Source organism: Sceloporus undulatus, chromosome 8, assembly GCF_019175285.1.
Source record: "Sceloporus undulatus isolate JIND9_A2432 ecotype Alabama chromosome 8, SceUnd_v1.1, whole genome shotgun sequence".
Taxonomy (NCBI): Eukaryota; Metazoa; Chordata; class Lepidosauria; order Squamata; family Phrynosomatidae; genus Sceloporus; species Sceloporus undulatus.
The window spans coordinates 23,099,347-23,126,840 of record NC_056529.1 but is presented as its reverse complement, the minus strand read 5'-3'; the positions used below and the strand labels follow the sequence as shown (position 1 = coordinate 23,126,840).

Here is a 27,494-nt window from a genome sequence, read left to right as displayed (position 1 = left end):
CCGATACGTAAAGATGGCGGCGCCCGTATGAACAGGGCACTGCCCCTTCCTAACCCTAGTACGTATAGAGTACGTACTAAATGGTGGTCTGTAACCTGCCTTAGTTTGCACATCCGTATTCTTTAGACCAGTATCAAAAGCCAAAGATGATATTATAGAAGTGACTTTGTTTAAACTTGTGTGACTCAATCATGCAGAGGTTTCATCCAGCCAGCCTTCCCAGAAAATGCCAGGGCTGGACTGGGTGAGTAGTTGTGTGCCAGCTTCATAGAATGGGCTATGCTCTTGGGAGCCCCTTTACCTTTACCAAGGCTCCTTAAGGGGCTGGAAAGGGAGTTGCAGTAGTGACACCACAGCCACTATGTGCTCTGCCTCCTTCTGTGAAGTCTCGGGCCAGGGCCAGGGCTCTTGGTGGAGGGTCTCACTGGATCAGCCCAGGCTAAAGTGCCTTTTGCTGGGCCAAACACACACAAACAGAGCAGAGAGAGTGGCTAAGAGGATAGGGCCTGTTCCTCCTGCTTCCCATCCGGCAGTAAATGGATGCCACTCCTCCCTCTCTCCCCATCCAAAAACCTCCTGCCTCCCCCTCATTGCCTTCCCACCATGAAGAGCAGACAGTGAGATCTTGGCTCCCAGCCCTTGATCTGGTCACCCAAGAAAGACTCAGAACAAGTACAATTAATTTATTTTCTCTCTTGCCATTCCCCATTCCAGCTGGGCTTTGGGTCTGCCTCAGCACAGAGGATGCAGTGTCCCCTGTCCCACACACAGCCCATCCTGCCCCCCAGTCCCATATTCTCCTAGGATGGGTGCAGCTCCAGGAGCAAGAGCCCCCTGCAGTGGTCCCTGCAGTGGGTTTTGGGGAGGGTTCAGTGCAGGGCACTGGCATTCGGCTCTTCAAAGGCCATCTTGCCCAGGAGCTGGCCATCCAGCTCCATGCTGCCCACGGGTAGCGGGAAGAAATTCATCTCAGCCGCCAGAGCAGCCATGGCTGAGGAGTCCTGGCCAAACTGAGCACGCAACATCATGTCCATCTTCTCCAGGCGCCGCTTCAGTCTCTTGGCTTCGCGCTCTCGGATGAGCCGGGCCTGCCGCTTCTCGGGGGTCTCGTTGGCGCGCTTGAGCCGCATGGCTTCGCGGTCCCGCTGCAGGCGGCGCGCACGCTGCTCATCTGTTTCCTGAAGGCGCTGCAGGCGCTTGGCCTCGCGATCCCTCATGCGCCTGACCTCCCGCTCTTCAGGCGTCTCGTTGTCCCGCCGGCTCTTCTTGGCCGTCCGCTCCCTTTCCAAACGCTGCAGCCGGGCCTCCAGGGGCTCGTTCTGCCGCCGCACAGCCCACTTGCGCACCCCAGGGGCCTGGGCCTCCAAGAGCTTCCGATAGGCCACACAGCTGTTGCACACCAGGAGGATACCTGCTGGGTAGACAGTTGGGGCGAGAGCCCCTGGGGTAGCAGGGGCATTGGCAGGGTTTTTTTCCTGGGTCCCAGAAGAGCCCTCAGGGAGCGGAACTGGCAGGGCGTCTCCACACAGCACTTCGGGCACCTTCTCACTGTGGAAGGCAATGGGCAGAGAGAAAGCCTGGCACAGATTTTCATGGCTGACTTGTGGTCAGGCATGCTGCTTTTGCCCCGCCCATGCCATCCTCCCTCTCCCGTGGCTCCAGTCTTAAGTAGACTACTGGCCCATCCTGCCTCACGAACCCAGAGCCTGGAGAGTGTGAGCCAGGAGAGCCCAGTACCCCCAGACGAGGACTCCCATCCTCATGTCCACGGGCGACTTTTCACCTGTTGAAGGTGGCGTGGCTGGTGAAGCAGGCTCCGCACACCGCACAGTTGGAGAGCTGGTCCTCAGAGTGGATGAGGAGGTGACGCCCCAGTGAGCCTGGTGAACTAAGTGCCCGGCCACAGACGGGGCACAGGTAGCTCTTGGCGCTGACAGCAGCGGCGGCTGTGTGCTGCAAACAAGGCCGGGCTGTGAGGGAAGGGTCTCAGGCACCCCCTCCCAACTGGCCCTTGGAGGAGGGCCCACTAAACCTGCGCGAGAAGGGAAAAGCCCCATGTGGGCCTTTCTCGGGATGGGCTCCAAGCCCACTGGGATGAGGAGAGGGCAACAGGAATCTCTCCCCTCCACTACCACCCCCCCAGCGATCACTGAGCATCCCTGTACTTGAGTCTGCAATTCCAACACAGAGTGAAGTTGGGGGGGAGGAAGGCAGGGCAGGAGCACGGCAGGGGGGAGGGGGCTATATCCCAACAGCCCCATCCTAGTACCTGGTAGACGTGACTGACCAGCTGTTCCCGGCTTCCACACTCCAGCTGACAAAGAGGGCATTGGGAGAGGCCAATCAGGGTATCCTGGCTGGCACTGAATCCTATCTGGAAGCAAGGAGTGGCAAAACTGCCTAGAGAATGGTGCAGGGGCACCACTGCCACACAGGCATCTGGACACCCCCCCCCCCCACACCCCCCCCCCCCCCGCCCTCAAGCACTGCTGCTAAACATTATGAAGCTCAGTATGCTGTCAGAACTTGGTCACTTCAGCCACCTGCAGCATCCAACCTCTTCCACGGGAATCTGCATGATGCCCACTGGCAAGGTCTATCCCCTGGATCCAGGCATTGGGGAAGCAAGAAAGCACCCCAAAGCTATTCAAGCTTCTCTCAAGAGCAGCTTTGGGGTGCCTCCTGTGTTCTGAGCATCCAGAGATCTCCTCTGGAGAAACCCCACCTACAAAGTGGCACCATGCCTTGCTCTGGGGATGCAGAGAATGGAGAAGGCCCGCTGTCCTTCCCTTACCTGCTTGCGGTGCCCCAGCTGCTCCGTGGGTCCTAGCTCCCTTTTCACTGGCCCTTCGGCTGCAGCCCTTCCGTCCTCCTCAGACGCAGGAGAGGAGACCTCCTCCTGGGTTGTCTCCTCATCAGCCTCACTGTCACCTGGAAGACAGGCCACACGGCTGATAGCTGGCTCGCTCTGTGCATGCGCAGATGCGTATGCGCATAGCCTTTGAGGTGGCTTTGCCTTACGGAGACCCCACGGGCTTCACAGGGTCTTCCCAGGCAAAGCATCCTCAGCGGTGAGTCCCTGGTGTCTCCATCCAAGGGCTGACCGGGTGGGACCTGGGGCCTTGGGTGCCAGAGGGCCCCACGCAGGAGACTCACTTCCGCAGCTGGTGCTGGCGCTGCTGCTGCCGCCGCCACCATCGCCATCGCCGCCGCCATGGGGGTCCTTCTCGGGGGGCGGGGGGGGCCCCCGCGGGTGGGCGGAGGGGGGGGCCCTGGGCCCCCAGCAGCCCCTGGAAGTCCCTCTTCATCATGGCTGCCTGCCACGAGTGGCCCTCCAGGCCGGCAAAGACCTGCTCCCCTGCGGAAAGAAGGGGTCAGTGGGCGGCTGGGGCTGCTCCCCGTGGCCCGGGATCCCTCTCTCCCTCCCTGGGCCCCCCTTCCACTTCCAGGCGGAGAGGCCCGGGGGAGACCGGCTGCCCGCTCCCGGGGCTGCTACTCACAGCGCACTTTGTTGGGGGCGGGCTGTTTCCTCCGGGACATGGCTCCCCCCCCGGAGGGGGCGCCGACGAGGGACCAGGCCCACCAGGCCCACCAGGCCCCCGGCCTCAGGAGCGCCTGGCACTCCCCGAAGGGAGCCCTCCGCAGCCGCCCCGACCCCCTCCGTCTGTCCGTCCGTCGGCGGGTGGGTGGGTCAGCCGGGCCCCGCGGGACGGGAGGGAGAGCCGGAGGGCGCCCGGCTCCCTCTCTGGCTGGCCCGGCTCCCTTCCTCCCCTCCCTCTGGCCGCCGCCGCCGCCGCCGCCGCCGCATCCGAGGCGGAACAGTCCGTCGGGGGCCGGGCGCCGGGGGGCCGCAGCCAGAGGGACGCCGCCCCGGAAGTGCGTCACCGCGCTCCGCCGGAAGTGGGCCGCTCCCTCCTCTCGCGGAGCAGTTCCTCCTTCCGCACAAAGGACCCAGCCAGGCCTCACTCCTCGGCTGCCTCTCCCAGCGCCGGGCCGAGCCCCTCCCGACGGTGAGCCAGGGGCCCAGGCCCGCGGGGAGCGAGGGAGGAGGGACGGCGCGGGCCTCCCTCCCTCGATTGCGGCGGCTGGGGCTGCCGCCAAGGGGCTTCTCCCGGGGCCCCGGTGGAAGCGATGGCTTCTCTCTCACGGCTGCCTTCTCCCCTCAGGAAGGCCCAGGATGCTGGGCTCCGGCTTCAAGGCCGAGCGCCTGCGGGTCAACCTCCGCCTGGTCATCAACCGGCTCAAGCTGCTGGAGAAGAAGAAAAGTAAGCGAGAGGGTGACCCGGGGCCCTGGGGCTGGAGGGCGGTCTCCATGGGTCCGGAGCCCTCCCTGACAGCCCCCTGCCTCCCTCCCTCCCTTCTCGCCTCGCAGCGGAGCTGGCCCAAAAGGCCCGGAAGGAGATCGCGGACTACCTCTCGGCCGGGAAGGATGAGCGCGCCCGCATCCGCGTGGAGCACATCATCCGGGAGGACTACCTGGTGGAGGCCATGGAGATCCTGGAGCTCTACTGCGACCTGCTCCTCGCTCGCTTCGGACTCATCCACTCCATGAAGTAAGAGCGGGCGGCTGGGGTCACGCTCCCTCCGAGGGTCAGTCGGCAGCCGCCCGCTTGCTTCTCCAACGCCACCTGCTTCTCTCCTCAGGGAGCTGGACTCCGGCCTGGCAGAAGCCATCTCCACCCTCATCTGGGCAGCCCCCCGGCTCCAGTCCGAAGTGGCAGAGCTGAAGATTGTGAGTGGGCCTGGGTCTGCCTGCTGCCTGCTGGGTGGGCAGCCTCCGTTCCCTTTGCAGGAGGCTGGGGAGGGAGCATGCCTTGGCCAGCAAAGTCCAGTGCTGAGACTGGCTCTCCCAGCTCCAGCCTTTCTGTCACGAGGAGGAGGCTGAGGACCCTCAGCGACCCCCTTCCCTCCCCCCATAGGAGTCCATCTCTTTCCCAGGTGGCTGACCAACTGTGTGCCAAGTACAGCAAAGAGTATGGGAAGCTGTGCCGCTCCAACCAGATTGGGACCGTCAATGACAGGGTGAGCGGGGGGGGGGGGGGTTCTGTGCTCCTCGGAGGTATGAGCTGCTGGCTTTGGAGGGAGGAGAGGAGGCATCTCTTGGGGCAAAGGGGCATGTGGGGGGTGACACTGAGGCAGGCCCTGACGACTTCTGTCTTGCCAGGCATGGCTTAGCAAAGGCTCCTTGACTTGACTCTTTCCAATTTACAGCTAATGCACAAACTGAGCGTTGAGGCCCCTCCCAAAATCCTGGTGGAGAGGTACCTGATTGAGATTGCAAAGAACTACAGTGTCCCTTATGAGCCAGACTCCGTGGTCATGGTGAGCGGGGGCTGGGGTGTGTGGCAGTGGCAAGAGCGGGGTCTGTCCCCAGCGCCCTCCCTCTGCCCCTGCCCCACATGGCTGAGCCTTGCTTCTCCTCCCCCTGCAGGCTGAGGCCCCCACAGGTGGAGAAAGCGACCTGATCGATGTGGGATTTGTGGATGACCCAAAGAAAGGGGGCCGCGGTGGGGGCGGAGGAGGCTTCACAGCCCCCTTGGCTGGTCCTGGTGGAATCGTGCCTATGCCCATGCCCATGCCTGCTCCAGCTCCCCCCTTCTCCTATCCTCCTCCAAAGGGCCCGGTGAGTGACTGAGGGGTGCTGGGGTTTTTGAACAGGGGGCGAGTTCCAGAAAAATTGGGGTGGGATGGAGAGGGGTGGAAGAACAGCAGGCGCCTAGTTAGCAGTGGGCTCTACTTTCCAAGAGCATCTGTCTTCTGTTCTCCAAGACCCTTCGCTCATCTGAATACCTGTCCTGGGGGAGCCCAACCTGACCTTTTCTCCACAGGACAATTTCAATGGGCTGCCAGTGGGCACATACCAGCCCTTCACCAGCATTCACCCACCTCAGATTCCAACCACTCCACCCACCTATGAGTCAGTAAGTGTAACCTTTGGAAGGCCTGGCTTTGCTGCTGGGGAGGCGTGGGTCTCTTCTCTCCTTAGCTGCTGCTGTCTGCAGAGCCTTACAAAAATGCTTCCCTCCCTGCCTCCTATAATTCTATCCCTGTCATCCCCTTCCTCACATCTGAAAACAGGTTTTATTCCAGGGACAGAGCAGGAGGGGACCCCAGTGCTACTCAGGCAAGGCCATACAGCTGAGGAGACATACCTCACCTTTGGCTTCTCCCTCCTCTCCCTGGCAGTTGTCTTACAGGGGCTGTCCCAGGGTTGGATGTGGTCTGGGGAGAGATGGTTTGGTGATGGCACAAGGCAAGGGAGGACTCCTGGCCAGGACTCCTAGAAACCAGCTTCTTTCTTTCAGATTGAAGATATTGGTACTGACAAGGATGTGCCATCTTTGCAGGTGACTGGTAAGTGGAGAGTGAAGCAAGAAAAGCCTTGGGCTGGGCTGGGGAACTGTGGGTCACAGAGAGAGGAGAGGCATTGGGCCCGGGCATCGTTGTGCCAGCGTCTGCTCTTATTTGCCTGCCTTTCCCTGGCAATCTGAAACCCATGGAGAAGCACATGCCATGGCTGCAGGAGGCTTTCTGAGGTGGCTGTCTGTGAGGCTGGCAAGAGAGGCCACAAGAGTGTGGGGCAGTCATTTGCATACTTGAGCCAAGATCTTTTCATTGGATCAGATATTCCTGTTTCAGTCTTGGCTCAGCCCTCTGTTTTTCTCCCTTAGGTCCCAGCCCCAAGCCAGCCCCTCGAGGGCGGCCACCGGCTCCCATACCCAGTTCGGGAGACAACTTTGTGCTGCCAGAGTTGCCATCTGTGCCCGACACATTGCCAGCTGCTTCTAATAGCTCAGCCTCTGCTTCAGAAGACATAGACTTCGACGATCTCTCTCGGAGGTTTGAGGAGCTGAAGAAGAAAACCTAAGAGAAGCCAGAAATCGCCTGGATGGCATGGGCCAGTCCTTCCCTCCTTGGCAGGGCTTGGCGTGCTTTCCTCTTCTTCCCTCCTCCTGGCATTCCCCTGCTGTAATTAACACCCAGCGCCACCTTTCCTGCTCCCCTTGCTTTTCTGGTGCCCACCGCTCTGCCTCAGGAGGGGAACTCGGAGCTTGTTGGAGGTGGGAACAGGGAGCAGCACCAGAAACCTGGAGAGCTCTAGCCAAGCTGTGCTCACGGAGCCAACGCGGTGTGTGTGTGTCACCTTTGGCGAAAGGGTGGCCCAGCGACTTCAGCCTGAAGGTCCTTGCCAACTTGGTAGAGAGAGGCCCTTAAACACCCCCTTCCCATTTGCCCTGCTGGTGTGAGCGTGTGCTGTGGAAGAAGTTGGGTAGCTGCCTCGGGGGCCCTGCCACAATCTCAGGAAGCCCTCTGGGGCCTTTAGGACTTTCCTGTGGGGAGAGGTGCTGCGGAACAGAGGATCACACCAGGCGGCTCCTGGGGGCTCTTGCTGCTGCTGTGTGTAACTTGGGAGCAAGTATGCCTCCCTGTTTCAGAGGGACCCTGGCTTTGCCTTAATGGGGCCCCGAGGAGTCCCTCTCTCTCCAGGGTCCATGCCAGCTCCCTCTCCGGCCCAGTCCCCCCCACCCCAGGGCCAGTGTCGCTTGACTTTTGCTTCGTTCCCTTTGGTATGGCCTACACTACCAGCCATGAGGGATGGTGGCAGGGGCAGCCTTTCCTCTCCTGTGTAGCAACACACCTCTGTATGTAACCATTTCACAAGGCTTTTCTGGGATGATTTGGTGGGTTTTTACCTTTTCTGTTGATTCTAAATAAAGTTGAGTCATCTCTGAGGGAGTGGCATCCATCTGTGTTTGAAAGCAGGCGTCTGAAGCTTTAATGGTTTGACCTGTTGCAACACCACTGACCCCTATGAGAGAGCGGAGGGAAGGAGGTGCTTCTGCCCCAAAGACAGAGCCTTACAGGAAATCCTGCAGGTCTCCCTGCCAGTCCAGGTGGGTTTCAGCTGCCTCATGGATTGCAGTTGGTGCCCATCCACAATCTGCGTGGGTGGGACAGGCAGCTACTTCAGTCTTGGGTTTCCTTTGGGGCAGCAGCTGCAGCCAGTGGAACCTGTTGCTTGATGCCAAAGAGGAGTGAGAACTTGAACTGAATCAGCTCCAGCATCGATTCTTCTTTACTGGCCTGTAGAGCAGAGAGGTGCACATGTTGAACTGGGCTTGTAGTCTGTGGCTGCAGTGCAGAGAAGCTGCTTGAGGGCTTCATGAAGTCTTGGCTCACAGATGGGGAAGAGCAGGACCAAAGCCACTGGCCCCCTTCCCCACAGGGCTGGAATCATGGCTCCATGGAGTGCTTTTGTATCAGTATCCCACAACCCACCTCATTATTTCTTTGGACTCTTATCTCTGGAGGTCTCCAGGAGGCTTGCCCATGGCTACAGGGGAAAGAGGTTTGCAGCTGGTTCTGGCTTCCCTGGGGTGGTGAGAGGCTGGCACGGCCCATAGCAAGCCCTGGAGCCTGCCCACCCCAGGGGTTGCCCTTACCTTGGCAGCCTTCATTTCCTGCTCAAAGACTGTCAGGAGAACAGAGACGAAGAGGTTGATGATGACAAAGACCATGGAGAAAATGCTGGTGGCAATCAGGATGGAGCCCAGCACAGGGTCCAAAGCAATGACCTAAACAGAAGAGGGAGAGGGTGAAGTTGTGACAGGGCCCCTGTATGTGGGTGCTGCCCTGGGCCAGGCAAACCAGGAGGGCTTGAATGTCAACCAGGGAGCAGGAAAGCCCATAGATGCCCTTCCTTCCTTCCTTCCTGAGCATCTTTTGAGAACCATCCCTCAAAGCACACTGGCCAGGGCAAGGCAGGGGGTATTCACCTCTTCATAATTGAAGATCCCGATCAGAAGGCCCACGATGGTCACAGCTGAGCCCAAGAAGGTCTTGTAGTCTGAGATGCTCCAGCCAAACAAGAGGTTGCACTGGCAGTGGCCCAAAGAGCAAGAGCATGCGGGGGAAACGAACACACAACTCATCAGGGAGGGGAGGGGGGTCCACCCCCCCCCCAGCAGCCCCACACCAACCCTCTTCCCCTTTTTGGCCCCATGCTTCTCCCTGGCAGGCCAATGTCTTACCGCTATGCTGTAACCTGCCAGGAGCACCAGCTGCATGAGAAGGAAGCCCAGGAGGTCCTCCCAGGCGGCCTGAAGCGTCTGTGTGATGAGCTGCATCCGGGGGTTGAGGCGCAGAAGGTTCCACAGTTTGACAGTGGCCAGGGCCACCAGAAAGGCAATCAGGTGGGTGACCGTTGCATCCATCTCGGCCACCTCATAGAGGCTGAGGAACCTGCATTGGGGCCGGGAGGAAGTATGTCTGCCTTGCTGGGGAAGGTGGAAGCCCCCTCGGCTTCAGGATGGAAGGCCCGTCCCTGTGGGAAGGGGCTGCCAGACTGGAAGCTTGGGAGGAGGGGGGGACCCAGTGTGTGCCCAGGGCTCACTGGTGGCGGTCTTGGTGATGCTGCGCCAGGATCCGTTGAGCCAGGAGGTTCCTCTTGATGTGGAGCCCGAAGGCAGCCAGGCCGATGAAGAGGGCGCTTGCGTCCAGCAGGTTCTTCTTGCTGCCAAAGTAGTGCCACTTCTGCCGCACCAGCCGATTGCCCTGGCAGGGGGTGGGAGGCAGCCCTGAGCCCCAGGGAGACGCATAGGTGGAGGCAGCCACAGGTGGGGCATGACCAGCGTGGCAGCAGGGGTGCTAGAGGGGGTAAAACTGCTCCAACCAGCCCAGCTGTGGCTGGCATTCCTCCCCTTTGGCTTTATGGTAGGAAGCAGGCTGATGGGAGATGCAGTCTGCCAAGACCAGGAGGGCCGTGTGGCTTCCTGGGCTTCCTATAGAGGCTAGTCTCCCCTCCCTCAGCCGCCTCCTAAATCAGCCAAGGCTCACCTGCACCAGGGCATGGCCCAGGAGGAGAAGGAGGAAGGCAGCCCGGGCACAGACCACATGGACGAGAGTGTGGCCACTGGCGTGGAGGCGAAGGACCCACAGATTCGCTTTGCCCTGTAGGGCCCCTGCCATGGAAAGGAGAGTTGGGTGGAGGAGAAGGGGTCTGAGTGGAGCTGCAGGGAATGGCTGTCGGGAAGGGAGCCCACTCAGTCAGTTCTCCCAAGGCCCCACTTGCCAATCCCGTCGCCCTCCAGGATCAGTGTGACTGCGCAGAAGAGGTTGACATTCGCATTGTAGACCACCATCTCCACAAAGACAGCGCGTGTCCCCCTGTCAAGCCAGTGATGTCGCGCCAGATGTCGGAGGACCCTGTGAGGAGGGAGGGAGCAGAGCTACAGAGGCCTTGCCTGGGCTGCTGCAACTGTCTGTCTGCGTGCCTCATGAGGTCTCCACAACTGTTGGTAGGTGTCTGCTGCCCACATGAAATCTCAGGTCCTGGCCAGGTCCCTAGAGGCCACAGAGAGTGGGACGGTGACCTGCTCTGCCCACCCCCCATATCCACGGGCCTGAATTGGGGCTTCAGCTCTCACCCCACCTGCCACTCCTACCTCTGCCATAATCACTGCTGCAGGTTGGCCTGGGGAAAGAGGAGAGCTCTGTGCCAGGCAGTGCTGACTAACTGGGGAGGCAGCAAGAGAAGCCCCTCTGGAACAAAGACTGCCCTTTTTCAAGAGATGCCCTGTATTTGATGCTGGGTCACCTACCTCTTGGCGTGGCTTGCGTTAGTGCCAAGGTTGGCGAGGTAACCGCTTCCTGGGTAGAGAGCAAACCTGCCCCAGATGGGGTACTCCTGCAGGGTGCTCTCAGGCTGGTAGACCCAGGCGCCTGTCTCTTGAGCCTTCCCAACCCTGCCAGGCAGTCCCCAGTTGGCAGCAACAGGGCTTTCCCTCTCCTGCCCTTTCTTGGTGGCCCAGGGCTCCTGGCGCAGATGGAGGGGCAGCCAAGACTTGGGGGGGGCACTCCTCCACCCGGATCTGCCGCAGTCTCATGCTTCCCACAAGGAAAGAGTTCCCATCCGCAGCCAAACCTGGGAGGGCAGAAGGCCATTTCAGGAGCTCTGAAAAGCTGAGAGGAGGCGCATGAGAAGGCGTGAGTGTGCACCCAAATGGGGGGGCAGCTCTCTCCCCAGACCCCTCTCCCGCCCTCGACGGCACCTGCCCCATGGCCTCCCCGCTTGCTGTGGGCAGCATCGCCATAGACAGCGGGCAGTAAAGTCCCCCTGGCCCAGGCATAGAACTGCCTGGCAACCCGAACATCGTCCATCTGGGCTGTGAGCCTCCTCTGGAGGGCAGCGCTCAGGTAGAACTCGTTGGGGCTCCTCTCAATGTAGCAGAGCACCATCAGGACGGCCAGGAAAACAAGCTGCCCTGGGGACAGGAAGAAAGAGGCCTTGACAAAACTGGTGTCCCACGAGTGGAAGGGGGGGCTGCACCACATGAAGAACAGCCCCCCCTCCCTTAAATAGCCTCTGGCAGGACCCAGGGCTCCATCTTCATTGCAGCTTGGGGGCAGGAGGTGCCCTTGTGCACTCTGTTCATCCCTCTGCCTCCAAAGACCTGGTGGCCGGGCAGCGGTCAAGGTTATCCAGGAGCAAAGTGGGCACATCCTCCCCACCACCACTGGCCACAGTAACTCCCTGCCAGGAAATAGCCAATGGGAGGCTGGCAATCCCCCCACTCCTCCCATAACAGGTCAAGGGACAGACCTTGGGGGCAGCAGGAGGGGCCCAAGGCAGGAGGGGGGGCAGGTTATCTTTTGAGCTCCAAGTGCCTCCAGGCCTTGAAAGGGGAAGGGGGCCTTCAACCCACCGGGGCTGGAGGGCTGCCTCTCCTTTTGGCTGACCACCAAGGGAAAGCTGGGGGGCCTTGATCAGCTCATGTTCCCCGCGCCCAGCATGGGAGTCAAAATCATTCAGTCCCCTCCCTTGTGGGTGTATGTCTGCACATTGTGAGCATGGACAGCATGATATCCACCTCCCAGCGGAAGATCTGGGGTGGCGGAGGAGCCCCTTCATTCTCTTGCCCCTTCTCACCTGCAATCTCTCGTAGCAAAGAGTGCAACCTCTTCTCCTTCAGGGCCCGCTCTGTGGCCCTTGCCATGGGCTTGAGGGCCGGAGGCCTGGGCAGGGGATCAGCACAGCGCTGGGGGCTTGGACTTTCAGGGCAATGCTGCCTTTCTGGCCAGCGAGAGGGGAAAAGCCAGGTTAAGTTGCATCAGGAGGAAAAAGGCCTCCCTCTCTCCCTCCCGAGTGGCCAGAGTCTTCTGGGGCCAAGAGTTATCTACTAAGCCTAGCCCTGCCCCATCTTGGGGTGGGATGAGGGTTTGAAGGGCCATGGGGGGAGCTTTGGGGTCACCTGAAAGGAGGGTACTCAGCACCCGGTGAAGCTGCTGCTCCTGCCCCTCATTCTGCCACAATTGCTTCATGCGCATCAGTGAGAAAAGGAGAGTCAGGACCAGGACCTGTGGGAGGAAGAAGAGCAGAAGCTGGAGGGCTTCTGACCAGCAATGCCAGCCAGCCACTCCCCACCCACCCCACCTTCTTCATGGGACCTGAGGACTGGGGTCCATGAAACCCTCCTCTCACCCAGGCCAGGCCTCAGGAAGGGGGCTGGCACTGTGGGGCCCCGAGTGCCCCCTACCCCTTCCCCATTCAGCAGAGGCCAGGAGCATGGAGCTGGGGGCATATGGAGGGGGTGGGGGCACTTGCCCACCTTGAGCGGCTGTATGAGGAAGACGCTCTGCAGCACCGACAGCAGGATGGAGACAGCCCAGCCACTAGCCTGTTCCCGGTTCATCTGGAGAGTGTAGAGGATTGTGAAGAAGGCTGCCACCAGGTTGAGGACACCCACCAAGAGCCAGCAGACGAAGGAAAACCGGCCAGGCAGGCGCCAGGAGGGCCGCCCTGGAGTCTTTTCTTGGACTAGCGTTTCAGCTGTGGGGCTGCCTTGCCAGCCACTGGGCCTCATGAAGCAGCAGCAGCAGCAGTGCCCAAGAGGGCTGTAAGCGGAGGAAGAAGGGTAAGTTGCACCACTGTGCCTCGGGCAACAAGGGGGAACTGGGCAGTGGCCCCTGGCACCCCCTCCCTCCTGGACTGAGGCCTCAGCTGGCTTCTTCTGAGTAATGGTTCACCACCCCCTGGAGATCCCAGGCAACAGAGGAGGAGGAGGATGAAGATGAGGAGGGGATGACTGCGCTCGCCTTCCCCCTTGCCATGACTTTTGCTCTGGCATAAGGTCCTAGGAGGACTGCCAGAGCCTCCCTGTACCCCACATAATCCCTTCGCAGCTCCATCCCATCCTCTTGGAGGCTTGGTCCTTTTAACCTGCTCTTCTCCTAAGGCTTGGCTGCCATGTTTGGCAAAAGAATCTGCTTGAATTCACGTTTTATGCTTTTAATTCAATGGTTGAAATTGCTATGATTTTTTAAAAACATGCACATCTCCTACACAATGTCTACAATTTAAATAAACATTTTTGCAGGAAAGGGAGCAAGTGCTGGTGTTGTTCTTGCAATTCCCAAATGGAGGGGAGTTCAGGATCAGTGGGGAGGGGGGGTAGGACCACCAGTGGATGGTCTGCAGCTCATCTCAGCCAAAACTAGCAGCTCTGTTCACACTCCTCCTTCTCCTTCCCTGAACTTTATCACAAGGGCCAAGGCATAAACAACAGCAGCAACATTTTTAGTGGCACTTCTACAGGCCATGTGTGTGTGGACCATATCACACATGGGGGGGGCGGTTTGCAGCTCAGATCCGCAGTCACTCCTGTTCTAGCAATGCAAAGCGTGATGTTCTTCCACACCAGATCCAGAGTCACTCCTCTCTAGCAATGCGGACTGAGGTTAAAACGTCATGTTTTTCCACACCTGGCTGCCTTTCTGTTGTCCTTCCGAAGTGAGGGGCAAGCGAACTCAGTCCGATTCCAAGCCAGTCACGTGATGCGGACTCAAGCAAAGGGGAGTGAGTGCACATTGTATGACCACACCAGAGAATACTGTGAGGGGTCAACGATTTGAATCAGCCCCCTTGGGCATGCTCAGTGGGGCTCTGGATGCTGCCCTCCTTCCCTGCCCCCTCTTTAGCTGTCATCCTTCATCGGGGTCTAGGAGAAGGCAGGGGATGATGGGATAACTCGCTGGGGGTTGCTGGGGCCAGGATCAGGATGCAGGAGCAGTCAGGGGATGATGGGTTAGGTGTCAGGGTGAAGGAGAGGAGCAAATGGGGGTCTAAGAGAAGGCAGGGATGATGGGATTGGTGGGAGGCTGAAGGAGGGGAGCAGACCGGGGTCTAGGAGGATGCAGGGGATGATGGGATCAGCTGGTTGGCAGTGAGGAGGAGATGGCATGAAGGTGGAGGAGGGGAATGACGCAGCAGGACGCAGGGGCCAAGGGGGGTGGCATTGGAGTGCTTTTGCACACCAGACCAAATCACAGTGCAATAGAAGGCGGCCTGAAAGCGAATTCTCTGAAGCCACTTTTTTTCCGTTTTAACCAAAATGAGGGGTGACTTCAGAAACGCTGCTGAAGGAATTCGCAAGGGGCTCCCATAGAAATCAATGGCGTCTGATAAAACAGTCCCTTTATGAGATGAAACCACATCGTTGGAAGTGCAATAACTTCAGAAGTGAGCTGGAACTGAGCTACAAAACCACCCAAAAGCTCCGTGTGATATACTCCTGTGAGAGAGCATGTGTGAGTCATGAGGCTAGAGTGCAACTCCCAGTGCCCCCACCATTGGAGATGATCGGTGGAGGACTGGTGGGAGTTACAGTCCAATAACCACAGAGAGGGCCCCCATTCCCAACCCTGGCATGAACAATCCCGGCATTTAGGGCTGAGTGTGAGTGTCTGCCTGGGCAAGAGAACAACTGCAGAGGCCCACTCACTGCTGTATTTACACCTGCCTCTGATCCGTTGTACCTGGGCCCCTCGGGGGCAGCGGGTGCAATCGGGGGCAGGTGGCACTCCAGGTGCTTCCAGAGCTGCCGCAGCTGATCCCCAGCATGGAGATGGTCATAGGGCTTGGGAAGGCTGCTCCAGTCCAGGCCACGAAGCTGGGCCTCCAGATCCTTCACCACACGGCATAAGTAGCTGTGGAGGCAGCGGGACCTTTCTGGAAAGAGGAGTAAAGGCACATAGGGGTCAGTCAGGGTTGCCCCCCTCCTGGCTGGGGGGATCCCCAACCTCTTTGCTGTTTTCACCCCCTGAAGCATTATGGGCTGCCCATGTGCCCCTGTCTCCAGGGGCTTTGCCAGGGCAGAAGAGGCGGCGCATGCCCTCTGCCTGGCTGAGATGGGAAAGGCCACATCCCGCCCCTGTTACCCTGAGGGGGAGCTCCTGGGTCTTCCAGGCCTTGGAGGAGATGGGACCGGATGAGGCCACAGAGGCTGCCCACCAGTTCGGGCACCTGCTGCAGAGCCCCCGGGAAGCCGTCCGCCTCCCTGCGCTGCCAGAGGACATTCTTGTAGAGGAAGCCCAGCGTCTTCATCAGCTCCTGGCAAGGGAGGCACATGGTCTCACGTTTGGCCTTTCTCCCACAGCCCCCAGACATCCTCCGGGGGAGTGGAAAAAAGAACAAACACAAAGAGGAACACAGGAACAGAATTCAGCAAAAATGCAGTCGGATTAAAAACAGTTTCAAAGCACTGTCATTAAGTACATGACAATCCTAAGAAACTGTGCAGGCACATGTTGCACAAGGTATGTGAAGGATACTCATTAACACCACATCCTTGATTTTAAAATGGCAGTTCCAACACTCAAGGCTCTCCAGTAAAGAAATGAAAGAGAGGTGGGAGGGCCTTTGCCCACAGTGTTTTGGCTGGGAGAAACTACATTGTGGGTTTGGGAGGCACTGGCATGTACTTTTTGCACAGGAACCAGGGTGTTTCGCTCCAAACATACTTATGCCAAAATACCTTGGGAGAGGCGTTACAGAGGAGAAAGTATTGCCTTCCCTCAAACACCCTATTCAAACCTACATATTTACCCCAATGAAGTCCCAAAGTCTGGAATAAGCTTGAAAGATGCCATATAAAGCCTTGTATTCTCCATGCCAAGCATGCTGTTGGGAAGGGGGAATAGGTGAAGATGAGGATCCCTGTTGGAGGGCCAGCTCAAAGGCACCCATGGGAGGCGTGGGGGAGAGGCTGCTAGTGGTCAGGGAGCTGCTCTTTCTATCCCAGAAGTCTCCTTGGAAGGAAGAACAGTTGCTATGCTCTAGATCTGAGGGGGTTCTGCGGACGCTCTGGAGCAAGATGGATGCTCTGGAGCTTACATCAGCCCCTAGCGAGCACTCTGTAGCCACTGTGGGAAGGGGGACATTTGGGGAAATATTCTACTCAACTGGCAGGTGGCCCTGTGGCCAACAGCTCCCTGGACTCAGGGGCCATGGGGGATGTGTGTGCCTCACCTCCTGGAGGTGTGTGAGCGGGGTGGCCTGTGAGGAAGGCGGCGGTGGGTGCAGGATCTCAGTGCTGGCCGGAGGCGGCACGAGTGGGGCCCCAGGGGGAGACTGGACCAACTGGAAGACACGGACAACCAGCAGGTGCACCGGCAGCATGAGGACGGCAGCTTGCATACTGACCACCAGCTCCCGCCACGTCACCACGAAGGGCCCTGTGGACCAAGAGGGGGAAATGGAGGGGAAAAGGCAGCTCAGCCAGGCAAGTGGATTGCGGGGAGACTGGTTCTGGTGGTGGTTCTGCCCCTGCCACACTCACAGCCAGAGCTAGGAGAGGAATGGGTCCAGAGGCCAAAGGAACAGTCGTCTGTCCATAAGAAGGGCCTTTGTCCCTGTGGCTCCCCATGAGTGTGTGGGTATAGCCAGGCCCTGCCCTCTCCCCAGGGCCTATTGGCCAGGGCTTCCTCTGGGTCCTCCTTCCCCATGTGCCCCCAATAGGAGAGGAGGAGGAGGATGCTGGTGGCCCTTGGCAGCCTGTGGGAGCCCCTACCCCACTCACCTGCCTCTGGGTCGCTCCCATGCTCCGGGGCCTCCTTCCAGAACATGATGTTGATGAGCATGGAGCAGAGGAGGAGGGTCAGGCAGCAGGAGAGGCGCTGGATCCGGGTGAAGGGGCTCCAGGCTGAGCAGGTCAGGACTGAGAGCCAGAGGTGCTCCTGCGTCAGCTTCCTCACCAGCCCAGCCCAGAAGAGGTGCCTGTGGGGGAGAAAGGGGGCACCTGAGAGTAACAGGAGGCAGGGGTCACAGTCCCTCTGCCCTCTGGACTGGCCAGGGACCCCCCTCTTATTTTGCTAAGCCAGTTTGCCTGGAGGTTGGGACACCCGCTCCTCATATTGTGGAAGCCATGCCCCAAAGGCCCTCTGCACATGGCCAGAGACACTCGCCATACTGTCGCCTCAGTTTCCAGCTCCAAACATCTGTCATTCCATGGCAGCCACCATCACTCCTACCTGCCCAGCTCCCAAGTTCAAATAAGTTTTGTTTCATCATTTATTTCTCCTGTCTGCTTGTCAGCATCATCCAACAGGTGTACTGTGGGGCCTGGGTCCCTCCAACAAGGTCCTTACCAGAAGGACAGGAGCTCCTCCTGTGAGGCAGCCACAAAGACCTTGTCCACTTGCCCATCGTCCATGTCAGATGCCAGCCAGCAGTTGCACAGGAAGAGCCATCTCTTTCTCGCACTCAGGTCTTGGACAACCAGCCGCTGCACAAACCTAGGTGCAGAAGAAGGCCATCCTTACCCTCTATGGGGCAGAGGGACCTCATCGTGTGGTGCATGGACACAAATGCAAAAGAGGTGTTCCTCATCTGCAGGAAAGATTTCCTGGGGGGGGGGGGGGGGGGAACGACCACAACTCCCAACAAACTGTGACCATCAGCTGCCATGGCTGAGGATGATGTGGCATGTAGTCCAAACGACCTGGCAAGTCAGGATGGGCTTCACAGGACAGAGGGTCTAGTTTGTGCCTTTGCAGCCAGATTGCCACTGAGCCACAGACTGTGGCTGGTGGCCACTGGCCTGACACTGCCAACATTCTTTGGGCAGCCACCTCCATGCAATACTGCCAGGGCCACGGCTCCCCTTCCACTTACCAGCTGGGATTGGGTCCAGCCTCATTGTGCCAAAGTCGCACAGCATGGAGGTCTCCCAGAGGCCTCTGAGCAGCCAGGAGGAAGGCATCCATCCCACCACGCTCAAAGCCCCCAAGGGCCCCTGGGTGCCGCAGCACGTGGGGGCGGCTCCGTCCCTCTGCCCCATAGAGTGTCAGGATGGCCTGAAGGCAGAGAAAGGAGTCTATTCAAGCAGGCAGGCTATGGGTTGGGGCAGAGGGAGCAGCCAGGTGGGCACTGGGTGGGATTCATGGCCCACAAAGCCCAGTCCTCTGTTCCTCCTCAGAAGAGGATGCTGGGCTCCAAGGACCAGCAGATTCTAGAGGCCATGAAGATGGCAGGGACCCCCAGGGTGGAAGTAAGGACCCTGCCCCCAACTCCCTTTACCTGGGCAGAGGTTCCTGCCCCTCGGCGATAGCCTGTGAAGACTTGGACCAGGTAGAGGAAGCAGGCACTGGGATCGTTGTCTGCCAGGACCGTGACTCTCACCTGCAGTGAAAGAGCAACACGGCTGAGCCATGCTCACCAACCACCCACATAGATGATGTGCCACAGCCAGCCCCACAGCCCCTCCCTGCCTTTGGGGCTGCTGCCCCACATCCAGCAATGCCACAGACTTGGGAGCATCCCCTGGTGCCCAGAGGAAGTCCAGGGAAATGACCCACAGAACCTCTTCCTGGCCTACTTCCTTCTGCCCCAGGCCTGGTTCCACCCTCCACCCATTCTTTATCTATCTGCTCTCTCCTGTGGCCCCTACACACAGATTCGGAGCCAGCATGGGACCCCAGTTTTGGCACACACGGACCCTTTCTCTGGCCTCACCCTCCTGATGTCATCCCTCTGCCTCCTGCGCACCCAGAGGAAGGCAGCTGCATAGCCCAGCAAGAGGACGCTGAGGAGGGCCACTCCAGCTGGGTTCTGGCCCACTCTGCTCAGAAGACCTGTGTGCTGGAGGTCAATCGCATGGGGCAGGACTAGAAAGAGGCGCCCAAAGAAACTCAGGTGGCGGCACAGGCACTGGGTACTGAGCAAGGTGCTCTGAGGGCCCACCTGGAGAGCGAACGGAGAAGTCTGAAAGATGCCCCCACCCCCCATCCCTGGGCTGGCAAGCAGCTCCTGCCTGCAGCCTTCCTCCCTCCTTCCCTGGCTGGCATTCCCTCCATACCCGGCATCCATCGGTTCTCCAGGCCTGGTCCTGGCTGGCCCAGTAATAGCACCCAGTGCTGTAGATGCACACTGAGAGGTTCCAAGTGCCATTCAAAGCAGGGGCAACCTCTCCAGAGATGAAGTAGGTGCCCAGGCCATGATGGAGGCTTTCGGGGGGGATGACCCACACAGAGGCACCCTCTGGAGAAAGAACAGGGGGTCAGGGGTGAAGGACAGAGAGATACCTGGCACAACACATTGTCCCTCCTCCACTCCACTGCTGCCTGCATTCCCAGTCTCCAGGTGCCAGCCTCCTGCATCCATTTGTCCATCCCTCTGTCTCCTTCTGGCCACAGTTCCCCTTCCCTGCCCACCTTCCTTCTGGGCCTCGAGGACGGTGGTGTTCAGGAGACAGCCACTGCTGCCCTTGCTGGAGGGAGGGAAGCCCAGGAGGCACAGGATGATCCGCAGCGGGGAGCTGGCTCTCATGGAGACCAGAAGGGCATCCTCCAGTGACGTGACGTTTACTGCCAGGCTGAAGTTCTCAGTGCCCAACCCAGTCACACTGCTCACGGCGGAGGCTTCTTTGCCACCTGCCTCTCCGCCCAGCTCAATCTGGCATTGGTAAAGATGTGCATATGTGGAGTGATGTGTGGGGTGAGACACCAGGCGACACCCCTAACACTGGTCTTTCCTCTTTGTAGCAAAAGCCACCATGACCAAAGCCCTGGTGGCACAATGGTTAGATCCCTCTCCTGCAGCCACTCACTCAAAACCATAAGGTTGCGAATTCAATACCAGCAAAAGGACTCAAGATCGACTCAGGCTTGCATCCTTCTGAGGATGTCGCTAAAATTAGTACCCAGATTGTTGGGGGGAATTAAATAATAATAATAATAATAATAATAATAATAATAATAATAATAATAATAATAAAAATATTTATTTATATCCTGCCTCTTCCGTTTGGGGATCGAGGCGGGTAACAACAGAGTTTATGATACACAATATAAAAACAATAAAACCCACAAAACCCTGACCCAACCCTCCCTCCCAAACTATAAAAGTAGCTTACAGTTGTAAACCGCTTAGACACTGCTAGTTTGGCATGAAGCTGTTTGTTTGTTTTTTGAGACTGCCTCCCAAGTTTCCCTCCCTCAGCCAAGGCCCACTTCCAAACCAAAACAGGAGAAGGAAGCTGGCAGAAGGTGCATCAGGCTCCTGCCTTTGGTGGGCAGCACAGGGGAGGGGAGGACATTGGTGCACCCCCACCCTTTGCCCACCTCCCCGGTTCCCATGATGAGCCAAGGAGGGCTCCCCCATGGCCCACTCCACTGCAGCACCCCACCTCAATTTCCTCTGCCAGGCCCTGGACATGGAGGAGCCCTTCTTCCTTCCCCTCCTCGGCTGCCAGAGCCACACTGGCTATACTTCCGATTGGCCTCCTGTCCAGATGCTTGAAGGGGTTGAGGGAAAAGGAGGCCACCTGGAGTGGGTCAAAGAGCAAGAATGTGGGGGCACTGCTGGGGTCTACCCTTCACTGAACAAGGCAGGCTGGCAGCAGAAGGGAGCTTTGCTGCCCACCCTCCTCTGCCCCCCGCCTTTTCTGCAGCCCTCCACTCTGTACCCTCCGATGTCCCACAGATGAAAACTGGGACACATCAGAGTGATCAAGCCACCAAAAGACATTCACAGGAAAGGACAGACAAGCTGGGCAGGGAGTTTAGGCCTGAGCCTCCTGGGGAGGTCAAGATTCTGCCCCTCCTCCCCTCTGCCAAGTTAACTGAGAACAGGCTACTTTTGCACCCAGAACTCAATCTGCAGCAATGGGAATAAGTAAAGGGGGAAGGAGGGGGAAGGAGGAGAGGGAAACTGGGACATGGTAAAAGCAGCTCAAAAAGTGGGAAAGCAGAGGATGAATGAGTTCTGCTGCTGCCAAACTGGGGCAGGTGGCAGGCAGGCAGCTCCCCATGGATGTCACTTCAATGGCAAGGAGGCCCTAAGGGAGAAGCCACACTTACCTGGACCTGGATGCGGCTGTGCTGCCCCAGCAGGAGCTCCAATGCTGGGCCGGAGGGGAAGGTGACTGTCAGGGGCCTCGGCTGGGGAACATGGAAGGAGCTGTGGGGCAGGGAGGCTGCTGTGCAGCTGGGGGGTAAGAGAGAGGGTCACCAAGACACCTGTCTTGCCCCCACCCCTGCCCTCTGCCCCCGCCGCCCATCCTGGCACCTGCTGAGGGTGGTGCTGAGCACTGGAGAGACCACTGTTGTTGTTGTCGCTGGGGGCTGGTCCAGCAGGAGCCCCCTCTGGATGAGGGGCAGCGAGGCCAGCATCTCTTCCAGGGCCACCACTTCCTCCTGAGAAAGGGCCAAAGGTTAATAGGAAGGATGGACAGGCTGGCCATTTGAGGGGCTGATGAGGGAGACCAACCCATGAAGGTTGCCCAGCAGGATGGGGAGGGGGGGGCCTAGTTGCCATCCCTCCAGCCATCCTTCTCTCTCCATTTCCTCTCTAGGCTCCCACTTTGCCCCCAACAGGGACGTAGCCAAGGGGGGGGGGTTCTTGGGGTCTGGACCCCCCCTTCCGTTAGAAAAGAATGGTGCGTGCTGCTGTGCCGCCGCACCCAAGCCCCAATATAATGGTGGCACTTAGTCTGGACCCCCCCCTTCCTAAAATCCTGGCTACGTCCCTGCCCCCAAGCAGCCCCACAACCACCACAACGACCGCCTGGCACCTCTCTCTGGCCCCCACTGGAGAGGTCCATGGCCTGGAGGAGGTTTCCAAGGGTCTGGAAGAGATCCTGCCAGGCATCACTGGTGGCAGCAGCGGTGTCTGTGTCAGTGGCAGGAGGGTCCCTCTCACTCTTCAGGAGGTGGGTGCTGAGAGCCAGGAGGCTGCGGCTGGCAGATGCCTGTGGGAGGGGGCAGTGACAGCTGCACTGGGGTGCCAGGGACCAGGAGGGGGTAGGCAGGCCTGGTGGCCCCACACTCCCTAGCCTTCCACCCTCTCTGCCCGTTTGGTGCCCGCCTGGTACCTGGGCACTCCCGGAGAGAAGAGCAGGGGAGCTGGTCAGACTCTGCAGCCTCTGAGCTTCTCCCTCTGGGTTTGGCCCTAGTGGCCCTGCTGCTAACTGGCTGAACTGGTCCAGCAGTCTCTCCAGGACCTGTGGGGGTGAAGTCAGCATGGGTGTTGGGGAGAAGAGGCGGGGGGCTCCACTGCCCCCCAAAAGCCCCATGTCAGGGCCTGGCCCCTTCCCTGAGGGGTGGGGCTGTGACATGGAGGTAGGGCCAGAGAGGTAGCCCCCTCCTGGAGGGACCCCTTGCTCCCCTTCTTTCACAAGACTGAGGGCCCAGATGAGGTACATGCCCAACGGGCTATAAGTACAAGAACAAGCAATGCCTTCTAATTGTTTTTAAAGTTGGGTTGAAAGGACATTTTATAGCTATTTTGAGAGAGTTTTTTGCCAGGTCATCCTCCCCCCCCCCCCGTCAAACAGTGGGTTTCTCCTCCCCTTCACCGCCCTGTTTCCCCTACCTGCACCTGGGCCTCTGGGGAGAGGTCTTGCAGGGGGGTGAAAGGGAAAGTCCCAGTCCCCAGGCTTTCTGTCCTTTCCAAGGGGGTCCTAGTGGCTCCTCCTGGGGAAGGATCCCTCTCTGAGGGCTGGTTGGGGCCTGGATCTGGCCTTTGGATGGTGATTTTGTTCTGGGCGGTGCTGAGCTCCTTCCTTGCTGCAGAGAGAGTCTGGGTGGTGGGCTGTGGGCTCTGAGGAGGGCTCCCTGGCCCCATGGTGAGGCTAGGGGCCTTGGGTGTGGTTCTCCTCCACGGGGGTCTCTGTCTGCAGATGAGCCGCTGGCAGGTCGAACGCTGGAGGAGGGAGAGAGAGACGGCAGGGATCACCATCACCCTCTGGCCAAGGAGGCCAGCTAGAGGGTGCTCAGCAGGGATGGACGGATGGACAGACAGTCTGTCTGGTGGGCCCCACTCCCTCCAACCCCGTCACAGGCACCCACTCAGCACTATCAGCAGGATCTTTGCCTTCCCCAGGACTTACCCTTTGCTGGGAGATGGCTGCTTCCCGTTGGGCCCTGTGAGGTCCTGTGGGGGAAGGGTTAGGGGGGCAGAGAACAGGAGGGCCAGAGCTCAGTGGGACCTGGTTCCAACAGACCACTGCCACCTCTCCTGCCCCTTTGAATGCCAAATGGAGCCAAAGGAGCACCTCTCCACTCCTGGCCTTCTGCAGCACCTTTTGGCCTGGGAAAGGGGGCCTGGAGGAGGAATGGGGCTCCCTCCACACTCACCAGCCTGGCAGATGAAGAAGAGCTTGTGCAAACAGCCCATCCTTCTGGCCCAGAACTGGTCCCCAACCTGGACAAGGGCCTGGCACTTAGTGGCCGTGGAGGTCCCAGCTGTAGGAAGCAGATGCCTCAACTGACCCCTTTGCCAAACTGGCCCCCAGCCCCTCCCTTAATGCCTGGGAAATCCAGGACCAGGTCCCTGTTTGGGGCCTTGCTGTACCAGGGGAGGCCATGGCAGGACGAAAGGGGCAGGGGGCAAGAGGGGAGGTCACTCTGCTTAAGGGTAGCAAGAGGTGCCCCCACAACCCCCCAGCAGCAAAGGCCCATTGTCGGAGGGGGCAGAGAGAGAAGACCACTTCCCTTGGAGGCCTTGCCATGAGGAGGGATTCGGGACTGGAGGGGGGGGGCAAATGCAGGATTTGGGAAGCTTATGTCCCCCACGTGAGGCACCCAGCAGCTCTAGCCCCTCACTTTCACCTGTGTGGTGCTGTTCCTGTTCCCGGGGCACCTGCGCACTGGGCCCAATCCAGCTCTTGGTCCCATCTCCCATCTGGCTCTGGAGGGCCTCCTTGGCTTGCTGGTCCCACGAGGGGAGGAGGTGGGCCCCACGGCGCTGGCACCAGACCTGGGCAGCAAGGAAGGGCAGCGGGAACTGCACCAGGCGGTAGCAGACAGCCTCTCCCTCCACCGGGAGGCAGAGGGGCGCTGGTGCTTCCCAAGAGGCATGCACCCCAACCCAGAGGGTCACCCACATCACTGCGGGGAGCTCCATGCTGCCCAGTCTACCCCACAGGAAAGCAGGCAGACAGGGACGTTGGTGCAGGGCCAGGCTCTTATAGGTGTCCCCCACCCAGGAAAGCGAGGAGGCTGGAAAATGCACAATAGGAGATGAAAAGTGCTCCCCTTTCTCAATGGGGGGGGGGAGCAGGTGTGGCACCACCAGGGTGTGTCTCTGTTTGCCCACAAGGGAGTGCCACAGTCCGCACCCCTTGCGGCTGAAGGGGTGCCCACTTTGCTGGCAGAGGCACCTGCCTGGATGCTGGTGGGAGGCTGAGGGCAGCTGAGGACGGACTCACCTTTCGGGCAAAGCCTTCTGGCCATTGGGCTTGAAAAGCAGCTCCTCTGGGGAAGATGGCAGAGTGAAGTCTTTTTCAAAAAGCCCCACAAGGCTGGGTGGCTGGGATCTGTGGCTGAGCCAAGGTGTGTGTGTGAGGGGGGCAGATATTGCTCCCTCTTTATGGGGGGCTCTTCCCTGTCTGGACCCCCATGTAGACAGAGAGGCCTCCAGGAGAGCTCTAAGCCCCCCCCCACTCCCCCCCACCAACACATCCACTCTCAGGCCTCTGACACCAAACTTCTCTGGCCAGGAAAAGGAAGGGGGGAATCTTTGAGGGGCCACAGTAAACAGGCCAATCCAAGTTGGACCAAGGAAGTGTCCTGGGGAGGGCAGTTTTTGGCCTCCAAGGGGGCAGTTGTCCAAAGACAAGACCACCTTTGGGGGGGGCAGTGGAGGAGGATGGGAATGTATATGACTGAGGGAGTGATGTCTTCCTCACTTGGGCAGAATGGTTTCTTAATGGAAATAAAAAAGAGAACATCCTATGGTGGGAGAGATTATTATTCATTGGCGTGGATTAAGCCTGATGACTCAGGCAGAAAGAGACCAACAAGTGTCACACTGCATCCCCTCCCTCATTTTTCAAGCTGGCAGAAGTCTTGCAACCAGAGAACCAAGGGGCAGCTCCCACGGGGCAAAGAGATTGGGAGCTGGGCAGATGGTCCACTCTCGCATTTCCCTGGCAGACTGGGAGGGGGGTGTTTCCATTTGTAAAATGCAGAAGGAGGGCTTCCCTCTGATCACAAGATGATGGTCCACACAAAACCCCACTCCCCCACAATGAGGTGCCCAAAGGTGAGCCCAGTCATCAACGTGATGGATAGGTGCATTTCCTTTATTGAGCTCAATCCCTGTCAATCAATGAGGAGTAGGTCACAGGATTGGGAGGGAGGTGTCTTCTCTTCCCCCCCCCCCGCCGCCCCAGCTGCCTTGCTCTGCCAATTCTGGGTCCAGTCTCTGCAGGGCCATGGGCAGCTTCATCTGAGCAAAGGAGGGTGGATGGGAGCATGTAGGGGGCAATGGACGTTGTGGCTCCAGAAAGAGAGGCAGCACAGAGTGGTCCAACGGAGAGACTGGGAGTGGCTGGGGGTCCTGAGTGGAAGGCTGTCCTCTCCTGGTCACTGGTGAGAGCTCAGCCTGGAATCACAGAGAAGGCAGGAGAACATCAGGGGGGAGGTGGGTGGGAGGGAGGGGATTTCCCAGCCCTCTTCCCAGCCAGAGCTCCCTTCTGCTGCGTGGACTGGGCTTTTCCCACCTCCTCACCCTTCTTCCTTGGCTGCTTCCCTAGATCTGGGAAAAGCCCAAGGGACACAAGGTGGGTTTTGTGGCCCTCAAAACAAGCCCCCTACAGACAATCCCAGCCTTTAGCTGGCCCTTTCGCCTTTAACAGGCCACAGGAAAGTCTGAAGCCCTTAGAAGCACAGTTTTCACCCATCTCTCTGGAAACTCCTTTGGGTCTTGGGGCAGGAAAGTGGCCTTGACTTGCTCCTGAGGGAAGCTTCCCAGGCTGGGTCCTGGCACAGGGCTTTCTGCCAGGGCTCTCCTGTAATCCCACCTGGCCAGCCTGCTCTCCTGTGGGCCCTCTGCTCCATTGTCTCATTACCTGTCATCTGGTGGATCAAGGGACCCCTCCTCAGCAGGGACTTCATCCTCTGCTTTCTTCAGGAGCAGCGCAAAGAAGATGGCAAAGCAGACCACCTGTGGGGGGAGCATTGCAGGAGAGGGGAGCAGTGAGCAAGACCCCCCAGAAATCCCTCCCCCCCATGATCCAGCTCACAGAGAAAGGGGTGTGTGTGGTAGCTTCCTCCCTGCTCTCCTCCTCATTGGGGCAAATGGGTTGATGATAATGGCATTAGTGCAGGTGGAAAAAACACTTATGCACATCATACTATGATGTGTACAGAGACTGCTCTCATTACGAGTACAGCTGAAGCAGTTTTCCAATGGTACAGTCCAGCATAACACTGCAGTGTGACAAGGACCTCGTTCTCTCTTTCTGAAATCTGACAGGATGCTGGCACTCTGGCTGCCTGGCAACCCCAAGTTTTGGCCTCAGCCACTCTACCTGGCATTTTAGACCTACTTAGCATGGCTGCAGCATTTAATCCAGACATCTGGACTACAGCCCCCAGAATCCCCCAGTCAGCAGGAATGAGGGATGAGGCTTCAAAACTTTTGGGTGTGTGATTTCATGTGTGGGGTGGATAAAGGGATGGTCTGCCCATTTTCTGGAATGCCTTGGGTGCCCTCACAGAAGATGCCCAAAAAAGGAAGCCTGGCTGGTAGTCTCAGGTGTGCTCCCCCTATTCTGAGCCCCCCCCCAGCCCCTCTTTTTGGTGGCCTTCTCTCCTTCTCCCTCCTACCACCCTACCATTCTAGAAAATACCACTTTTGTGGGTAGGGGGCAGGAGGGTACCTTCAGAGGCTGGAGCACCAGGAGGCTCTGCCCGAGGGAGACAGCAGTGGAGATCAGCCAGCGCTCAGTGCTCTCCTTGCCATAGTGGAAGCCATAGAGCAGGATGAAGAAGGTGGAGATGGTGCTGAGGGAGGCAAGCAGGGCCCAGCCCACCAAGGCGCCCCACCAGGGGAGGCACCATTGGCATCGCCTAAACAAGGAGAGGAAGGCAGAGGGAAGGATCAGGCCCTCCAGGACCCCTGCTCCTCCCAATCCATCAAGCCCTCCAGATTGGCATGGCTACCTACTTGTGGTGGCCATGTTGACCAGATGAGAGGCGTGCATCCAGGGCTCCCGCCATCTCCTGCACCAGTTGCAGGGCCTGGGGGGGACAGGCCGGAGAGGACCCTGCTTCCAGCTCTTCTAGGAGGCATGCCACGAGCTGCAGTTTCCGGAGGAGGAAGCGGCTGCAATAGACCTTGTGCAGCGATGAGGAGGATTTGGGCTCCTCAGCATCATGCAGGGTCTTGGGCTGCCCCTCTGTGAGGGGGCAAGCAGAGGCCACACTGTCAT

General features: G+C 58.9%; 4 protein-coding genes across 13 annotated transcripts in view; 1 reads left to right on the top strand and 3 right to left on the bottom strand.

The window, feature by feature from the left end:
• Positions 1-668: 668 nt before the first annotated feature.
• On the bottom strand, positions 669-3,874 carry ZNF821 (zinc finger protein 821). Its single transcript, XM_042437523.1, has 6 exons — positions 3,501-3,874; positions 3,269-3,358; positions 2,795-2,985; positions 2,270-2,374; positions 1,784-1,953; positions 669-1,548 (listed from the first exon to the last, which is right to left on the bottom strand). The coding sequence occupies exons 1-6, from the start codon at positions 3,538-3,540 to the stop codon at positions 870-872; spliced, it is 1,275 nt and encodes a 424-aa protein (XP_042293457.1). The 5' UTR covers positions 3,541-3,874; the 3' UTR covers positions 669-869.
• Positions 3,867-7,733, top strand: IST1 (IST1 factor associated with ESCRT-III). 3 transcript variants are annotated; one of them, XM_042437518.1, is made up of 10 exons: positions 3,867-4,010; positions 4,167-4,265; positions 4,373-4,553; positions 4,645-4,732; positions 4,939-5,022; positions 5,212-5,322; positions 5,432-5,623; positions 5,829-5,921; positions 6,306-6,354; positions 6,672-7,733. In XM_042437518.1, exons 2-10 carry the CDS (start codon positions 4,178-4,180, stop codon positions 6,866-6,868), a joined length of 1,083 nt encoding a protein of 360 aa, XP_042293452.1. In that variant the 5' UTR covers positions 3,867-4,010; positions 4,167-4,177; the 3' UTR covers positions 6,869-7,733. The 3 variants fall into 3 exon arrangements, with proteins under 3 accessions (XP_042293452.1, XP_042293451.1, XP_042293450.1); XM_042437517.1 differs by having other exon boundaries at positions 3,891-4,010; positions 4,171-4,265; positions 6,187-6,354; positions 6,672-6,813; XM_042437516.1 differs by having other exon boundaries at positions 3,895-4,010; positions 4,171-4,265.
• Positions 7,734-7,819: 86 nt separating this feature from the next.
• Positions 7,820-25,201, bottom strand: LOC121914405 (polycystic kidney disease protein 1-like 3). The gene is made up of 33 exons (XM_042437795.1): positions 25,158-25,201; positions 24,486-24,531; positions 23,887-24,034; positions 23,413-23,520; positions 23,166-23,209; positions 22,649-22,978; positions 22,149-22,277; positions 21,849-22,025; positions 21,344-21,471; positions 21,136-21,262; positions 20,394-20,600; positions 19,489-19,729; positions 19,134-19,315; positions 18,791-19,018; positions 18,356-18,457; positions 17,951-18,132; positions 17,425-17,571; positions 16,857-17,053; positions 16,307-16,512; positions 15,217-15,388; positions 14,815-15,007; positions 12,609-12,894; positions 12,252-12,357; positions 11,930-12,073; positions 11,052-11,264; positions 10,602-10,881; positions 10,073-10,206; positions 9,838-9,962; positions 9,395-9,555; positions 9,033-9,243; positions 8,778-8,879; positions 8,445-8,576; positions 7,820-8,085 (listed from the first exon to the last, which is right to left on the bottom strand). Exons 1-33 carry the CDS (start codon positions 25,199-25,201, stop codon positions 7,969-7,971), a joined length of 5,349 nt encoding a protein of 1,782 aa, XP_042293729.1. The 3' UTR covers positions 7,820-7,968.
• Positions 25,202-25,332: 131 nt separating this feature from the next.
• The window catches only part of LOC121914246 (polycystic kidney disease protein 1-like 2), an 11,598-nt gene continuing 9,436 nt past the window's right edge, over positions 25,333-27,494 (bottom strand). For 7 of the 8 annotated variants that reach the window (XM_042437507.1, XM_042437508.1, XM_042437511.1 and 4 more), the window contains 4 exons: positions 27,230-27,461; positions 26,943-27,132; positions 26,130-26,224; positions 25,333-25,663 (listed from right to left, as the gene is read on the bottom strand). In XM_042437507.1, coding sequence (XP_042293441.1) covers positions 25,645-25,663; positions 26,130-26,224; positions 26,943-27,132; positions 27,230-27,461 — 536 coding nt within the window. In that variant the 3' untranslated portion in view covers positions 25,333-25,644. The remainder of the gene's footprint in view (positions 25,664-26,129; positions 26,225-26,942; positions 27,133-27,229; positions 27,462-27,494) is intronic. The other variant, XM_042437515.1, reaches the window with a different exon arrangement.

Bases quoted from the DNA above. Each gene is read 5' to 3' on its own strand.
- ZNF821 (XM_042437523.1), bottom strand. From the start codon at position 3,540: ATGTCCCGGAGGAAACAGCCCGCCCCCAACAAAGTGCGCT. The intron at 2,986-3,268 runs CCCCCCTCCGCC...TATGCGCATACG, and splicing joins GCTGCTGGGGGCCCAGGGCC to CATCTGCGCATGCACAGAGC. The intron at 1,549-1,783 runs GTGAAAAGTCGC...TGCCTTCCACAG, and splicing joins AGCCACGCCACCTTCAACAG to TGAGAAGGTGCCCGAAGTGC.
- IST1 (XM_042437518.1), top strand. From the start codon at position 4,178: ATGCTGGGCTCCGGCTTCAAGGCCGAGCGCCTGCGGGTCAACCTCCGC. The intron at 4,733-4,938 runs GTGAGTGGGCCT...TCTCTTTCCCAG, and splicing joins AAGTGGCAGAGCTGAAGATT to GTGGCTGACCAACTGTGTGC. The intron at 5,624-5,828 runs GTGAGTGACTGA...TTTTCTCCACAG, and splicing joins ATCCTCCTCCAAAGGGCCCG to GACAATTTCAATGGGCTGCC.
- LOC121914405 (XM_042437795.1), bottom strand. From the start codon at position 25,201: ATGCGAGAGTGGACCATCTGCCCAGCTCCCAATCTCTTTGCCCC. The intron at 17,054-17,424 runs GTAAGGACCTTG...TCTCCCCCACAG, and splicing joins GAGGAGCTCCTGTCCTTCTG to GCACCTCTTCTGGGCTGGGC. The intron at 9,556-9,837 runs GTGAGCCTTGGC...ACCCCCTGCCAG, and splicing joins TGGGCCATGCCCTGGTGCAG to GGCAATCGGCTGGTGCGGCA.